This window comes from Molossus molossus, unplaced genomic scaffold, assembly GCF_014108415.1.
Source record: "Molossus molossus isolate mMolMol1 unplaced genomic scaffold, mMolMol1.p scaffold_m16_p_20, whole genome shotgun sequence".
Taxonomy (NCBI): domain Eukaryota; kingdom Metazoa; phylum Chordata; class Mammalia; order Chiroptera; family Molossidae; genus Molossus; species Molossus molossus.
Genome location: NW_023425356.1, coordinates 16,968,131 through 16,986,499, shown reverse-complemented (window position 1 = coordinate 16,986,499; position 18,369 = coordinate 16,968,131). Strand labels below are relative to the sequence as shown.

Here is an 18,369-nt window from a genome sequence, read left to right as displayed (position 1 = left end):
TTTTTGTTTTTAATTCTCACCCTAGGATGCTTAGTGACCGGAAGGGAGAGAGAGAGAGCAAAAACAAAACATTAAGCAGTTGGTTGCCTTCAGCCAGGGGTCAAACCCGAAGCCCAGGTATGTGCCCTGACTGGGAATTGAACCGGCTACCTTTCACTGCACAGCCAACCAACTGAGCCGCACCAGCCAGGACGGTCCTTAAGTGGTTTGTAACTGGATAGGTAGATACACATAATGTACACACAATGACCAATGTGATCTTTTTTTGTTTTGTTTTTTCCAAAATAAAAGGTTTTTCTTTTCTTTTTTTTGGTACGTGCCCCTAGCGGGAACCAAACCCAGGACTCTCTGGTCTGCAAGCCGACGCTCCAACCACTGAGCCAAACTGGCCAGGACTATTTTCATTTTTTTATATTCATACCTTTTTTTCAAGTAAAATATACTGTTTATTTGTATGTCCCGTGACGTAGAAAATAGAGAACAACCTTGGCATTTCTTTTTTTTTTTTTTTAATTTTTATTAATTTATTCAATGTGATTTTTTGAGACACAGATTTGAGCATGCCATTTAAAAAGCCTCCCACCATCTTCAGGACATAAGATCCATTCCTTTTAGTGTGGCCATCAAAGCCTTGTATGATCCAACCCCTGATTTCTCCCAGAATCTTCCCCCCAAGACCCCTTCACATTTCAGTGACGCCAGATGAGTAATAATGATGATGACTGAGGTTTGTTGAGCTTTTACTATACAGTTGAGCTGAATATTTTACTTTCTTGTTTAATTCTCCTAACAACTCCATGAGATAGGAGTTATTACACTTTATAAATGTAGAAACCGACATTTAGAGAGTTATTAACATGGCTTCAGGCATAGCTGGAATCCGAACGCTGAAGCCACGCTGACTCCACACAAAGCAGGAATGCTATGTCACATCTCCAGAATTTTGCTCATGCTCTTCCTTCTGTGGGGAGCATCTGTCTTTTTCCTCCTGGCGAACTCCTGTTTATTCTTAAACACTCACTAAGGCATAAATTGTTTCTTCTCTGAAGGCTTTTGTGTTGGCAGAATTAAGTCTATATTGTTGCTTTGTTTTATATGTACATCTTTTTTTGCACAACTCAGTGTGGTGGTATATTTTCTTCTAGATCTTTCCTGCTAGATTCCCTGAGACTTGGTCTTGTCTCTGTATCTCAATAAACACGTGCTAAACTAAAAGAAAAAAGAAAGAAAGCATATTCACACCTGACAAATAAATTGAGGGAGTTCAATAAGATGGCCTTGATCAGCTTTGTAAAGGAGAAATAGATCATCTGTAGAGACAGAGAGTCAAAGCGATGAGTGAGGTTTGAGGCTTAAGAAAATTAGATGCCCTGGCCGGTTTGGCTCAGCAATTAGAGCGTCAACCCACGAACCAGAGAGTCCTGGGTTCGGTTCCTGCTAAGGGCATGTACCTCGGTTGCAGTTTGTCCCCGGCCCTGGTTGGGGTTGTGTGGGTGGCAACCACTCGATGTGTCTCTCTCACATTGATGTTTCTCTCTCTTTTACTCTCCCTCTCTCCTTCCTCCTCTACCTGAAGATAAATGCAAAAATGTCCTCAGGTGAGGATAAAAAAATAAGAAAAGTAGAGCCCTGGCCGGCTTTCTCAGTGGTTAGAGCATCGGCATGCAGACCAAAGAGTCACAGGTTTGATTCCAGTCAAGGGCATGTACCTCAGTTGCAGTTTGATCCCCAGCCCTGGTCGCAGTCATGCGGGAGGCAACCAATCAATGTTTCTCTCTCACGTTGCTATTTTTCTTTCTCTTTCTCTCTCCCACTCTATCTGAAGAGAAAAAGAAGAAAAGTAGAGATGTTCCAGCACAGATATCATGGGGAATTTGATATGGAGTCCACATTCATCATCAGAATTGTTATCATTACAGCTTGTATTTGCATAATGTTCTTAAGTCCCTAAAGTTCTTAGCCCAAAGGCTTAGTTGATTCTCACACCCTAAATGAATTAATACTTTGTCTCTGAGATTCCTACTTGACTTTCTGGTACCCCTCACCTCTCTGGCAAACTATTTTCCTTCCAAAGTGCTATCTCTGTCTTGCACTTACACAGGCATAAGCATCACGGTGGGAAATATTTCACCTAGTATGGCACATTTTCCAAGGGAAGGTGTCTCTGGTACTCTAAGACCTACAAACAGAGAAACAGCAAGATATGCCTTGCGCGTTGTAGATAATGAATAACTGTTGATTTGAAGCTGTGGTTTGTATACTTCAGCACAGCATCCAGTCTTTTAACTTAATCCTAGTCTAAATGTGCAGCCTCTTCTCCAGCCATTGTTTCTCCCTCCAGCCTTTTCCCCTTTCCCCTACCAGTGACTTCCCCAAATACCCGTCTGTTCATATCTTCATTCCTCTGTTCAAGCTCCTCCTTCTGAGCCTGCGAAATAACTCAATCTTCAAAAATCTGTTCTCCTGAGCCTCCCCAGACTCTTTGCAGTCAAATGAATGACTGTTTTTTTAATCTGTCTTCTGATACAGCTCTATGGCAGCACACAATGTGTACTACACGGTGTACATACACCTCTGGTGTGGTAGCACTTACTACAGCCTGTTTCCACTATTTGTTTCTTTTGCTATGTTTCCCCGGTCTCCAAACTTTTGGTTTGCACACTAATAGAATTTAAGTTTCTGCACACTAAAGAGCAGAGATTGCATCTTTTCCAGTTCTTGGTAGAGTATACTGAATATACATAATGGTTATCTAAGAATTATTTCTTGAGTGAAGCAACAATAACAACCCCCAAAACCATAATTCTGGGCCCTTATTTCAAGAGCTACATACCTATGGTCTGTCGATCCATGAATTGGCTTGAGGAGGCCCATAAATCTGGTGACAATGTAAGCAAAAAGTCACTTGTGTAAATATTTGGGGGCTGGAGCAGAGCATACATGGCTTTTTGAAGAAAAGAATCAAAGAGTTCAATGACCCCAAAAGCTAAAAACCTGCTGTATTGAACTGTGGACTGGGCTGGAGGTAATAATCGTATCATGACCATAATTATTGTTCTTATCTTTTTGATCCAGACAAATTGAAGAACTGAGTCAGAACCTGGCTGCCCAGGAGAAGCTAGTAGAACAGCTCTCTCTAGAGAAACAACAACTACTGCATCTGCTGGAGGAGCCAACTAGCATGGAAGTGCAGGTGAGGCCGGGCTGTACTTCCTCAGGTACTCCCTTCATGCTTTCATGGGTCCTGCTTTCTCATTTCGAAATGTGTTAGCTAGCTATTGCTGCGTAACAAATGACTGCTCACTTAGTGGTTTAAAACCATATACATTTATTATCCCACTGTTTCTGTAGGTCAGAAGTCTAGGAGTGGCTTAGCTGGTTTTTCTGCTCAGGGACTCACAAGTCTGAAATCAAGGCGGGCTGCTTTCTCTTCTGGAGGCTCACTTAAGAAAAGGCCCACTGCTAAGCTCGCTCAGGTTGTCGGAAGGATTTATTTCTATATGGCTGTAGAGTTGTGGCCATTTGCTTCTTTACAGCCAGCAGTGGAGAGAGAGAGAGAGACGGAGAGACAGACAGTCAGAAGCAGGGGGAGGGGGGCACTGTGGTTTTTCTCACTTCTAGATACACTTTTAAGAGGCTCACCTGATTAAGTCAGGCCCACTAGTATGCTATCCCTTTTGGTTAACTTAAAGTCAACTGAGTAGGGACCTTAATTACATCTGTAACATCCCTTTACTTTTGCCATATAATGTAACATAACTATGTAGTGATATCCTATTACCTTTCTCTTTTTCTATTGGTTAGAAGCAAGTTATAGGTCCTGCCCACACTGAAGGGGTGGGGGTTATACAAAGGTGTGGAGACCTGGAAGTAGGAATCATGGGGGCCATTAGAATTTTGCCTACCACACTGAATGATTTATGACTACAGAATGTGCAATATGGTTTTAATATTGAAGAAAGAACCCTCACTGTGGTGAAAATAGTTGCATCAATCTATATTATCGCTCTTGGAAGTTACCTCAGAGGGAATTCCTGTCCTCCACTGGACTTTTAATTTACTGAAAACATACTTTCTAAAGGAACCCTAGAGTATATCTGCAATTACCAGGTACTCTTAGAGATCTTAGACCAATAATAAAGCAAAATATATGTGGTTTAATTTATTTGTTTATATATACAGAGGTTGGAATCAGGATAAAAAGAGCAGTCATTGCACAAATGACAAATGATAATATTTGTAGGTGTCATGGTAAATAGATGGAGCGTCTCACTTGGAGGTGGCCAGCCTGGGTACTTAGGCCACAATGAGGACAGAAGAAATCACTCTTGGCCACACTGTTTCTCCATTTTGGTTGGAAATCTCGTTAGCACACTCAGAAAATGATGTATATGCATGTAATTTGATAGTTATAAATAAAAATTAAAGTTCATAGGCTTTTTACAAGATACATATTGAAATATATGGAAATTTTATGATGGGATTCTTGAAAATATTCTATAACACATTTTTTGTTGTTGTTAATCCTCACCTGAAGATAATTTTCCACTGATTTTTAGATAGAGTGGAAGGAAGGGATAGCAGGAGAGAGAGAAACATTGATGTGAGAGAGACACATTGATTGGTTGCTTCCCGCACGACCCCAACCAGGGCTGGGGATCGAACCTGCAACCCAGGCAAGTGCCCTTGACCAGGAATCAAAGCCAAAACTCATCGGTCCAAGTACCAATGCTCTAACGGTTGAGCCAAACTGGTCAGAGCCAATCTCTTGGATTTTACTGAGGGAAGCAAAGTGATATGAAAGAATGAACTCAGGTTTTGGAAACTGAATGTGAGTGTCAGCAATTTTTTTATGTGTGGTCTTGAACGTGTTACATAAATCCCCTGAGTAGTTTCCTCCTCGGTATAATAGGCATAAACATACCTAATGTTCAGTTATTTGTAAGGATTAAAAATAACATAGGCGAGGTGTCTGGCATATTGTTTAAAACATGGTAACTACTATCATCATCAATATTAACAACCTGAAAGAGAGTGAGGCCGTTCTTAAAATGAGTGGCAGCCATAAAGACATAATCAGTGAGTCAGATATTGCAAACCTCACTCACATTGTAACTGTCTTTGTTTTACAACAAAGGCAAAATTAATAAATATAGCAGCTGTTTATTAGTGACATTACTGGTCATAATTATCCCTCTGGACCTGTTAGCCTTGCACTTAGGAAAACTATTTTATAGGCAAAAACCGAACTAGAGTTGTCAATTCAAGTTATTGTTCCTCAGGACCACAGTGGAGTATGAATGGTTCAGGGAAAATTGGTCACAGTGATAATTATATCCTACTTTAATCTCCTAGACAAAAAGAAATATTGAAGCACTTCCTATAACATCTTAGGAACATTTAATCACACTCACATGGTTCAGATTATTATCATGTAAAACCTAGAAGTGAATTTATAGGCTTTCTGAAATATATATTCCAAGTATAATTTAAATATTTATCAATGAGTATTCAACAAATTTTCTGTAGTAATAAAATCAGCACATATTGTAGCATTTTCTATGTGCCAGGGGCAACTCTAAATACCTTATATATGGATTCAAATTAATATAAGTCTCAAAACAATCATGTGAAGACATAAAAAGAGAGTAATTTATAATAAAAGAATGTTTATGTATTTTTTTATTTTTTTATTTTTTATTTTTTATTTATTTTTTTTTATCCTCACCCGAGGACATTTTTCCATTTTTTGTTCAAGTAGCGTGGGAGGGAGAGAGAGGAACAGAGAGAGAGAGAGAGAAACATCGATGTGAAAGGGACACATCGAGTGGCTGCCACCTGCACAACCGACCAGGGCCGGGGACAAACTGCAACCGAGGTACGTGCCTTTAGCGGGAACCGAACCCGGGTCTCTCTGGACTGCGGGCTGACGCTCTAACCGCTGAGCCAAACCGGCCAGGGCAAGAATGTTTATTTTAATATGTAAATTCTTGAGCACAACTCTATTAAAAAGACAAAGAAATAGGGGCTTATACCTGTAACGAAAATCACTGTGAATGTTGCAGCTTCAAATGCAGTCTGATGTTATAACATGCAGGCGTGTTCTGTTGGCACTTCAGAAATGGCAAGTGGCAATGCTGTTAGTAATGAGCTAGAGGTGATGCCAAGGTGAAAAACTCTTGGTAAATTTCCAAATGAAACAAAATCCTCTCCTAATGTACATAGCAGTTCAATTCATGGGACATTTACTGTATATTAATGTGTTCATATATACAGTAGAAGTAAGTCCTGGGTTCAGACAGTTATATAAACAGTTTTATTACCTCCATCAGTGCCCTGTGGAACATTTGAAAGTCATTCAAATGTCATGCTTTGTCCATCGCAAGTTATGTAGCACCCTTTGCCCCACTCATCACTGTACGACAATAATAACAAGAAACACCCCCATGAATTTGCAAAATGCACTCTAGGAGATTGTACAGTTGCCCAGTAGAACCACTGGTCTAAGGGGTCCTAGCCTTCACAGGGTTGATAGTCCAAGAAAAGATTGGCATATAGCCCTGGCCAGTTTTGCTCAGTGGTTAGAGCGTCGGCCTGCGGTCCAGAGAGACCCGGGTTCAGTTCCCGCGAAGGGCATGTACCTCGGTTGCAGTTTGTCCCCGGCCCTGGTTGGGTCATGCGGGTGGCAACCACTCGATGTGTCCCTTTCATGTTGTTGTTTCTCTCTCTCTCTCCCTTCCCACTCAATCTGAACAAAAAATGAAAAAATGCCCTCGAGTGAGGATAAAAAAAATAGATTGGCATATAAAGAACTATAATACAGAATGATAAATAAAGACATAGAAATAGTGCTAAAGGGACCCATAGATAACAGGGAGTAGGTCTACCTACAGAAGTCAGAGAAAGCCTCACCTGGAAGTCCCCCTTGACCTGGGCCTTAAAGACTGAGAACATCAGGCAGAAAACTGGAGAAGTGCATTCTCAGCAAGGGGAATGATACAGACAGTGGTATGGGACATTATTAAGGAATTGGGAGGAATTGGTATTACCAAATCTATGATAAATGTTGCAGAATGAAATACATAGCTGGAAAGTCCCATAAATGTCAAGCTACAGACGTCATGTTGTAGGCAACAGAGAATTTTTAAAAATTAAGCAAGGCGTAATAAATGAATTTGGCAAAGTAGCAAGATACAAAATTAACGTCAAGAAATCGATGGCATTCTTATAAACCAATGATGAACTCACAGAAAAAGAAACTGAAGAAACAATCCCATTTACCATTGCGACAAAAAAATTAAGATACCTAGGAATAAACTTAACCAAAGAAGTAAAGGACCTATTTGCAGAAAACTACAGGACATTGAAACAAGAAATAGAAGAAGATATAAAAAAGTGGAAGCACATACCTTGTTCATGAATTGAAAGAATTAACATCATTAAAATGTCCATATTACCCAAAGCAATCTATAGATTCAATGCAATCCCCATCAAAATACCAACGACATATTTCACAGAACTAGAACAGATACTTCAAAAGTTCATATGGAACCAAAAAAGATCCCGAATAGCCATAGCAAATTGAAAAAGAAGGACAAAGTAGGTGACATCACAATACCAGATATCTGGTTATACTACAAAGCGACTGTAATCAAAACAGCCTGGTACTGGCACAAGAACAGGCATATAGACCAATGGAACAGAACAGAGAACCCAGAAATAGACCCAAGACACTATGCTCAATTAATATTTGACAAAGGAGGCAAGAGCATACAATGGAGTAAAGACAGCCTCTTTAATAAATGGTGCTGGGAAAATTGGACAGCTATATGCAAAAAAAAAAAATGAAACTAGACCATCAACTTACACCATACACAAAAATAAACTCAAAATGGATAAAAGACTTAAATGTGACCCGTGAATCCATAAAAATTCTAGAAGAAAATGTAGGCAACAAAATTTTGGACATCATACGCAGCAGAATTTTCACTGATACATCACCTAAGGCAACAGAAACAAAGGAAAAAATGAACACATGGGACTACATCAAACTAAAAAGCTTCTGCACAGCAAAAGAAACAACCATCGAAATGGAAAGGCAACCCACTGTATGGGAGAACATCATTGCCAATGATACATCAGATAAGGGGTTAATTTCCAAAATATATAGAGTACTCATACAACTCAACAAACGGAAGACAAAGAAACCAATTAAAAAATGGGCAGAGGAGGTGAATAGACACCTCTCCAAACAGGACATACAAATGGCCAAGAGACATATGAAGAAATGTTCATCATCACTAATCATCAGAGAGATGCAAATTAAAACAATAATGAGGTATCATCTCATACCTGTCAGAATGGCCACCATCAACAAATCATCAAACAAGTGTTGGCGAGGGTGTGGAGAAAAGGGGACTCTAGTACACTGCTGGTGGGAATGCAGGCTGGTGCAGCCACTATGGAAAACAATATGGCATTACCTCAAAAAATTAAAAATTGAACTTCCATTGGACCCAGTGATCCCACTTCTAGGAATATACCCTAAGAAGCCTGAAACACCAATCAGAAAGAATATATGTACCCCCATGTTCATAGCAGCACTATTTACAATAGCTAAGATCTGGAAACAACCCAAGTGTCCATCAGTAGACGAATGGATAAAAAAGCTGTGGTACATATACACAATGGAGTACTATGCAGCTGTAAGAAAGAAAGATCTTTTATCCTTTGAGACGACATGGAGGGACCTGGAAAGTATTATCCTAAGTGAAACAAGCCAAGCAGAAAAAGACAAATACCACATGATCTCACTTATTTGTGGAATATAATGAACATAACAGTTGGAGGAATAGGGTAGACCCAGAGAAGTATAAGTAGGGTACAGACTGACAACCCTCAGAAGAGGGGGTGGTGGGGAGAGGGAAGAGATAAACCACAGAACTTATATGCATGTACACATAACCAATGGACACAGAAAACAAAGCCGGGGATGGGGTGGGGAGGATGGGGAGGAGGGTGTCAATGGGGAAAAAAGGAGAAACATCTGTAACAAATAAATAAATAAATAAAAGAAATAGTTTCTACCATCACTTAAAAAAAAAAGAAAATTAAGCAAGTCGAATAAAAGCATATGACTGCATTTTAGAAAGATAATCCTGGTGTTTGTTTAAACCGAGAATTCACTGAGCAGGTATTTGATTCATCCCTTAAGGGGGCAAATCGAGGTTTGACACAGCTATTAACTGCTTCATGTAATCCATTCTGTGAATTAGATATTAAAGAATATTATAAAGCACTTTGTCTCCCCCCTCTGTATGCAGTAATATATGACATCTCTTGCTATCCATGGCACTTGCTCTGGGTATTATCCTTATCTGCTAACAGCTGCATTTTAGTGCCCGCAAATAAGATACACGACTTTGATACAGATTATTTAATTGATTTTATTATCCCTCTGTTTTCCTTTTCCATTCTGCCAAAACACTGCACAGCATCCATTTTAGCTGGAGTGTATTTGCACAATACTTCTGAGCTTCTAGTACACGATTAACTTCATAGAACAGCAGAAATGCCATAAATAAACGTGACATGCCACCAGTTGGCAACACGCCATGTCTGCTTGCAGTCCTCCGTATCTGTTCAGGCCAACAGCATGTTGTGATCAGAGTGCTCGTGAGCTGTTCCACGGGGCGGTCATCTTTTTCACTAGGGAGTGAGAATATCGAATGAAGCGAAGTTTACAAAACATTTCTCACTTTCTTAAAGGAGGCATCCTCCACGCTGCCAGGCAAGCTGGCAGTCGCTCCAGGTACTGATAGTATTCCCTACTGCAGAATGGTGGAAGCTTCATCTCAAAGAACCTTTCCAATGACGCCAGCCCTGGAGGATGTGCTGGCAGGAGAATGTACTTGAAAGTCCAGAGGAACTCTCATTCTGTGTCTTTCCTTTTTTTCTCTCCATTTCCCCCCAGTATAAGGTAATATGTATTCACATGTAATTTCACTGTGGCTAGCCTAAAAATGAAACAGGACAACAGAATTAGGGAGAGGCATGCACTGAACAATCAGGCACTCACAGGAAGCAGCAGAGACTCGAGCCATTGCATTTACGGCTTGTTTGGAACCTAATGCAAATAGCATTGCATTCAGTGAGGCATGTTTCCTAAAATAGCAAACATTCCCTTGTTACCATGGAGAGATCTGGAGGTTAAGGCAATGATGTGCTCTAAAAGCTCAAGGCAGAGGCTGAAACTTGCAGGGATTCGGAGCTTAGGCAGCCCAGCCAACTTCATATAAGGTATGTTTTCTTAGAGTAGCTTTTCTGCATCCCCTTCTTAAGCTGATGAATGTTGAAGCTGAAGATTCATTGACAAAATTTCAGTCAGTGTCACTATCTCCCAGACATAACCCCCATTGATAACATGTATCAGAAACAGGTCTTATCAGCTAAGACAATCATAGTCCTAACCCTCAAAACATCAAAGGAGGTGGAAAAATAAGGAGCTTCTTTATAGCTTCATTGAAAATATTTACTGAGCACTTACAATGCACATAGTACTTTTCTGTGAAGGAAGAAGAACACAGATGTGAAAGGTCTTGTCTCTGCCTTCTAGAAAGGTAAGAGGACCGCTGATGGAAACAATACAAGGCAATAGAGAAAAAACCATCCTGGGCTGGGGTGAACAGCAAAGATTCTGATCTGTGAGGAAGGTGAAAAGGAAAGGCAACAATTCATTCATTCATCCATCCATTCATTCATCCATCCAATGATTATATTCTTAGATCTAGTAACATACGTTCCAAGTACCTCAGAAGATAACAAGATGAGTAAGGTGTACGGTTCCTATTCTTTTTTTCCCCCCTTAATCCTCACCCAAGACCCGAGGATATTTTCCCATTGATTCTTTTAGATAGAGTGGAAGGTAGGGAGGGAGAGAGAGAAGCATCAATGTGAGAGAAACATATTGATTGGTTGCCTCCTGAACGATCCCACCTGGGGCTGGGGATCCAACCTGTCACCCAGGTATTTGCCCGTGACTGGGAATCGAACCTGACACCCTTTGGGTCTGAAGGCTAATGCTTTATCCACCGAGCCACACTGGCCAGGGCTTACCGGCTAATGGGGAAAAGGCAGTGTGGATAGGTACAAAAGTGCTTTGGAAATTCAAAGAAAAGAAAGATGTCTGTTGAAGGGATTAAGAAAGGCAGCTTAAAGGGGATACTTGAAAGTTAGATAGATTTTGACAGGTGGAGGTGGTAGTGATTGGAAATAACATACAAAGTAGATAACATGAAGAGGTAGGGAAGTTCAGTGTAAGGAAGCAATAGTCAGAGTAGAATATATGTAGGACAGTGAATGTAGGCTAGAGAAATCGGGTGAAGCTAGAGTTGGGGGACCTTAGATGGAAGGTTAGGAAGTTTATGATTAATTGATGTTATTAGGTCTCCAGGTTACTGTGCAGGAAAGTGATACATTTGAGCTCTGTTTTAGAAAGATTAATCTGGAAGGAAGATAGAGTAGAGGGGAAAGAAATTCAGGGGACTAATTATTATGAAACTCTATTACTTAAGATATGAGGTCAATAGAGGATAACCAAGAATAGAAGTTTGTGCCAAGGCAAAAGAGTGAGATGACATTTTAAGATGTAACAAACTGGCCCTTGCTGGTTTGGCTCAGCAGTTGGCGTGTCCTCCCGCGGACTGGAGAGACCTGGGTTTGGTTCCCACTAAGGGCATGTACCTCAGTTGCAGTTAGTCCCCGGCCCCAGTTGAGGTCGTGTGGGTGGCAACCACTTGATGTGTCTCTCTCACATCAATGTTTCTCTCTCTCTTCCTCTCTATTGCTTTATCTGAAGATGAATGCAAACGAAATGTCCTCAGGTGAGGATTTTAAAAAAAGGATGTAACAAACCGTTCGTTCGTTCGTTCATTCATTCATTCATTCATTCATATATGCCAGTCATTGACTATTTATTGAGTGTCTACCATGGCTGGGCCCTGGGGCTGTTGGTGCCCCAGAAACAGTAAGAATAAGACAGGCAGAGCTCTTCCCCTTCAGGAGCTTACACTCTAATAAAGGAGATAAATTACCAGGTAATCAAACAAGCAAATAAATAATTGCAAATGGTGGTAAGTACACCAAAGAAAACAAAGAGCAGAGACTAGCAAACTTTTCCTGTAGAAGGCCAGATAGTAAATAATTTAAATTTAGACTCTGCAGGCCACAGGGTGTCTGCCATTGTGGCACAAAAACAGCCATACACAGTTCATAAGGGAATAGGTATGGCTGTGTTCAATAAAACTTTATTTACAAAAACAGGTTGGGGCTGGATTTAGCCCACAGTCCATAGCTTGCTGACCCCTAATAGAGAATTAGGAGCAAGGAGGGAGGCATGGTAGGTAAGCGGAAGATGGCAATCCAGAGTTCAGTCTTTCTGGTGGTAATTTTGAGATGTCTCTGACACATCATGCAGATGCAAACCGGAAGATGGTTATCTGAGAGCTGAACTCAGAGAATTCTGGGATAAAGATATACATGGGAAGTTATTGGTATAAAGATGGGAAAGGATGAGATGACAGTGAAAGAGAATAAAAAGAGGGAGGTGAAAAGGACCTATACGAGGCCTCAACAAGCACCTACTAAAGATCCGTTGTGGGTGTGCCTCTTAGTGTACAAATTCATTTATGCAGGATATATCACATTAGTTTCTTTTTTTTTTTTTTTTTATCCTCACCCGAGGACATTTTTCCATTTTTTACTCAGATAGAGAGGAAGAGAGAGAAACATCGATGTGAAAGGGACACATCGAGTGGCTGCCACCCACACGACCCAACCAGGGCCGGGGACAAACTGCAGCCAAGGTACGTGCCCTTAACGGGAACCGAACCCGGGTCTCTGTGGACCGCAGGCTGACGCTCTCACCGCCGAGCCAAACCGGCCAGGGCTCACATTAGTTTCTTTACATCAATTTAATGTTCTGAGTCCCTATCCTAATCAGACTGGTGGGAAATTCAGTTTTATCCATTTGATACTTCCTCCTTCCCCACTTTCTCAGTTATGTGAAGGTGAAGGTCACGAGGTGTGTTCAGGTGCTGAAGCATCAAGGATGTTACTCTGATCATGGGTCCACCGTTGAAACAGCCTTTTCCCAGCAGGTACAGTTCTGCCAACCCTAACAGCTTGCTGTATTAGAATCCTTTGTGGAGCCAGAACCTCTGGACCTAGAGTCCAGTCCCTCCGAGTCACCCACTGCCTTTCCCCTCAGGTCCTGCTGCCTTTGCAGGGCACTGATAGGAAGTGGAGGTGGGTCCTTATTTCTCTTTGACCCCTAGACTCTTCCCAACATGGGTGAAATCTCACCTCCTCTTTTGTTGACCTCAAAGACATTTCTCTCTCTTTTTACCTCCTGGGACACCTGGCTTAATCTTCTAGGTAGGCTTAGAATTTTATGAAAGTCAGGGAATGCATTTGACTTCAGCCTCTGCTTTTCACTCTGTAAAAACTCCTGAGTCAAGATAATGCTAAGGGCCTGACCATCAGATGAGAAAACAGGGAGGCAGGGGGCACACAGATAACAAAACACATTTATATCCAAAATTTTACCTTGTCACCATTTTGCTAGAAAAGAAGTATGAGATGCAGCTGAAAAGTAGATTAGGATCTTTTTGAAGAAATATTGAAATGCCAGGCTAAGGGTTTAGGACTTCATCCTATAGGTACAGTCGTCCCTCGCCACTTCGCACTTGGACTTTCATGGCTTCACTCTATGGCGGTTTTTATCGCGGAAGCCGCGAAAGTCCAAGTGCGAGTGGCGATGGACGACTGTGTATAAATAAAGACTCCTACTTCGCGGAAATCCATTTATCACAGTAGTCTGGAACTGATTAACCGCGACAAAGGAGAGCCCACTGTAGTAGATAATGATGGATATTTTGTTGTTGTTACTCTTCACCTGAGGATATTTTCTTTAGAGAGAAAGTGGAAGGAAAGATAGAGAGGGAGGGAGGGAAGGAGAGAGAGAGAGAGAAAAGCATCCATGTGAGAGAGACACATGGATTGGTTGCCTCCCACATGACCCCTACTGGGGCCTGTGATCAAACCTGCAACCTTGCAACCCAGGCATGTGCCCTTGACCAGAATCAGACCCTCAACCCTCTGGTCCGAGGGCCGATGCTCTAACCACTGAGCAACCGGCCAGGGCACAATGATGGATCTTTACTAGGAATGTTCTGGAAATAGTATGCAGAATGATCAGAGTAGTTTATTTATTTATTTATTTATTTATTTTTATCCTCACTCGAGAACACCTTTGCATTTATCTTCAGATAAAGCAGGAGGGAGAGAGGGAGGAAAAGAGAGAGAAACATCGATGTGAGAGAGATACATCGAGTGGTTGCCACCCACACAACCCCAACTGGCTAGGGACAAACTGCAACTGAGGTACGTGCCCTTAGTGGGAACCAAACCTGGGACTCTCCTTTCTGTGGGCCACACTCTAACCACTGAGCCAAAGTGGCCAGGGCTAGAGTAGTAAGCATTTAAAAAAATGTTTCTCTTTATTGATTTTAGAGAAGGGAGGAGAGATAGAACATCAATTGGCCGCCTCCTGCATACCCCCCACTGGGGATTGATCTGGAAACCTAGACTGGGAACTGAACCGGTGACTTCTTGGTGCATGGGTCAGTGCTCAATCACTGAGCCACACCAGCTGGGCTAGAGTAGTAAGCTTTTAAGGCTGTGTGATGGTTCAGGTTTTAGGTTTCAAGAACCTGAAACAGAAAGTAGTGAAAATGTGAAGCAATATTTCTGAATAAGCTAGAGATGTTCAGAAAAAGGATAAAAAAGAATGTAGTGCCCTGGCCGGTTTGGCTCAGCGGTTAGAGCGTCGGCCTGCGGTCCCGAGAGACCCGGGTTCGGTTCCCGCTAAGGGCATGTACCTCGGTTGCAGTTTGTCCCCGGCCCTGGTTGGTCGTGCGGGTGGCAGCCACTCGATGTGTCCCTTTCACATCGATGTTTTTCTCTCTCTTCCTCTCTCCCCCTCCCACTCTACCTGAACAAAAAATAGAAAAATGTCCTCAGGTGAGGATAAAAAAAAAAAAGAATGTAGTGTTTGCCTTGCCGGTGTGGCTCAGTGGATTGAGCATCATCCAGGTTGGATTCCAGGTCAGTGCACATGCCCCAGTTGTGGGCTCGATCTCTAGTAGGGGGCATATAGTAGGCAGCTGATCTATGTTTCTGTTTCTCACATAGACGTTTCTATCTCTCTCCCTTCCTCTCTAAAAAAAAAAAAAAAAATCAATAAAAACATATTACATTTTAAAAAAAAGAATGTAGTGTTTGGTTTGATAGGGAAGGATTCTAAGAAGTTAACAGCTCTGAAATCTTCAAGACTACTCAGTTACAGAAAAGGATACGACCAAGTTTCTCTCCCCTGCTAATCCATCTCTAGCTTTTAACATCGTTAACCATTGCTCTCATCCTCCAAATGCGGTCCCCCATCACCTGTGCTTTGATTGCAGACGAGTTTTCTCAAGTCACCTAAACTCAGCAGGTCCTAGATCCAATTTTTCAATATCTTTTTGCAAATGGACTCTTCAATTTCACATTTCTGCTCATTGACACCATTGTATCTATCAGTCTTCCAGACCAAAAAACCTTATCTCCATTGTTGATCCTTTCTTTTCCTTCATCCTCTCTGTATATACGTCACCAAGTCCTGCTGTTCATTCCTTCAACATGATTCTTATGTTTACCACTTTCTTTCCATTTCCAACGCAGACTTTTATAACCTCACATATGAATAACAGCAGTGACTTTCTGTAATCATCCCCAAATCTCTCCCTGAAACTCCAATTTCTGATCTTTAGACAGAGATTTTGACTATTGCCTGGCTAATCGTCCTAAAATAAAGTTTTCATCATGTCATTCTCTGTTCAAGTTTATAACATTAAGTCCCAATTCTAGTTGCCAAGGCCCTCCCTAGCATCATAGCAGTGTCTGGCTTACAGTTGGCCCTTCATACATGTTCTTGAGCAATTATAGAGGATAAAATGTATAGAGTAGGATAAACCTAGCCATTCAAATGTCCCTCAAAGTCTCTAGTGTCTCCCTTTACCTACAGGCTAGCACTGTATCTAACCCAACCTCCAAATATTTTGATGCTGCTGCTTTCTTTTTCTTCAGTCCCTTCCTTTGTTTCCTCCATTCTAAGACCCATCTCAAATGCCACTCTCATCCCCTTCAACTACAATAACCCATGCTTATCTCAATGTTTTCTGCAGTCACATTGAATTTAAGTCAGTACCATTTATATTACAAATCAATCAATAGCACCCTGGCTGGTTTGGCTCAGCGATTAGAGCGTCAGCCTGCGGTCCAGAGAGACCGGGGTTCGGTTCCCGCTAAGGGCTTGTACCTCGGTTGCAGTTTGTCCCCGGCCCTGGTTGGGTCGTGCGGGTGGCAACCACTCGATGTGTCCCTTTCACGTTGATGTTTCTCTCTCCCTCCCACTCTATCTGAACAAAATATGGAAAAATGTCCTCAGGTGAGGATTTAAAAAACAACAACAAATCAATCAATTGCTTTCATTGTAGCGTCCAAATTTCTCCCCCTCAACTGAATTGAAAGCTCCCTGAAGACAGAGAAAAGGGATACTGAGTTTGCATAAATTCTTGCTCATGGGTTGATTGATGTAACAATACTTTAAAAATTGCTTAATAGCTATGGGTATTTAATAACTTGAAAGACACTGATGTTTACCATTTTAAGGGATCCTGCTGATACTCATATTACTATAATCTGTAGTTGAACTAGAAATCTCCTGGGTTTAAAACAAGTTTGTGAAATGCTGTACTAGTAATTAATGCAAAACACGATTGTTTCTGACATCTTCAAGATTTCCCAGCAGCATAGGGAAATCATGCTTGTGGTATTACCATAAAGCCCAACTGGCTTGACCAATATTCTTGCATTTCCTCATCTACTTTAGTTTGTCTGCCATAATCACTTTTTTATTTTTTGGCATAGTTTTTAGTAATTGCAACAGCTATTTCCAATGTCATAACTAGGACAGTGAAACCTAATACAACTGGTTTGAGACAAGGGAATTTTCCACATCTGATTCTCTTGGAAATTCCCAGCCCAGAATTAGGTCTTAGAAATACTTCAATGGGGGGAAGAGGATATTACAAAACTGAAAGTGACTACAGTCCTAAGAGAGACTTCCCAGAGCCCCAAAAATCTAGAGACCAAAACAGAGATAGTGCAAAAGATCCTGACCATAGTAATACTTAGGAATCTTGTTCCAAATTAGTATATAGTTCCCTAAAGTCAACAGTTTTGCAAGTAGTTCTTCATTGATGGGTTTTCAATTTATCTGCAGAATTTCTGATCCCTGATTGAGATTTTACTGAATACAGCTTAGAATAATTCAGTGGTTTTCACAGTGTGATTCCCAGATAGCAGCATTATTAGTGTGCTCTGGGAATTTGTTAGGAATGAAAATTATTTCATTCCAAATGAATCAGAAACTCTAGGAGGAAGGTCCCAGAAATCTGTTTTAACAAATCCTCCGGGTGATTCTGATGTGTGCCACAGGTGGAAAACCACTGTTAAAATTCAGGATTACTTTGTAGATTAGGAAATTAAGGGTCAGATATAAGTGATCTGACCTAGGACATACAGCTCATTTATCAATACATTTTGAGGCAAACTGCTGATATATACAATTAATAATTTAATTCATAATAGCTTGTTATGATATGAAACCTGTTCTCAAATTTTCCTTTATTATGTATCCTTGATAAATTTTAGAAGTAATCATTCTATTCTAAAATCAGAAAAGCCCCAAATCCCCAGTAGGGGGTGTGCAGGAGGCAGCCACTCTATGTTTCTCACATTGATGTCTCTCTCTCTCTCTCTCTCTTTCAATCTAAAAAATCAGTTAAAAAATTGGCACAGTTCTTGGTTTTAACTACAGAATTCTAAATTTTAAAGCAATCTAAAAATAATACATGAATACACATTCATTGCCCAAAATTCAAATGACACATGGTATATAGAATACATGTTCCTGTTCAGTCCCCCCAATTTGCTTGCCTCTCCATAGGTGGTAAGTGTTAAGTAAATACAATACCTTGACCAAGATGATAAGGACCATGATGTGCTGAATTTATCACATAATTTTTCTCCTTTTATTTTTTAATTTTCACTTTCAAGTTTTGTTATCTATACACCAGTGATCTTTTAAGTGAGATTAAATTATTTTATAATACCAAATAATGTTAGGATTATTTCTAGTACTTTAGTTTACTATCCACTTTGAAATACAATTTTTAAATATTTTCTCCAGGAGTGAACAGAATGCCT

General features: G+C 40.8%; 1 protein-coding gene across 1 annotated transcript in view; it reads left to right on the top strand.

Annotated features, from left to right (window-relative positions):
• Positions 1 to 18,369, top strand: part of LOC118636927 (myomegalin-like) — a 213,560-nt gene that overhangs the window by 112,994 nt on the left and 82,197 nt on the right. The window contains exon 8 of the mRNA XM_036271871.1: positions 3,076 to 3,193. Coding sequence (XP_036127764.1) covers positions 3,076 to 3,193 — 118 coding nt within the window. The remainder of the gene's footprint in view (positions 1 to 3,075; positions 3,194 to 18,369) is intronic.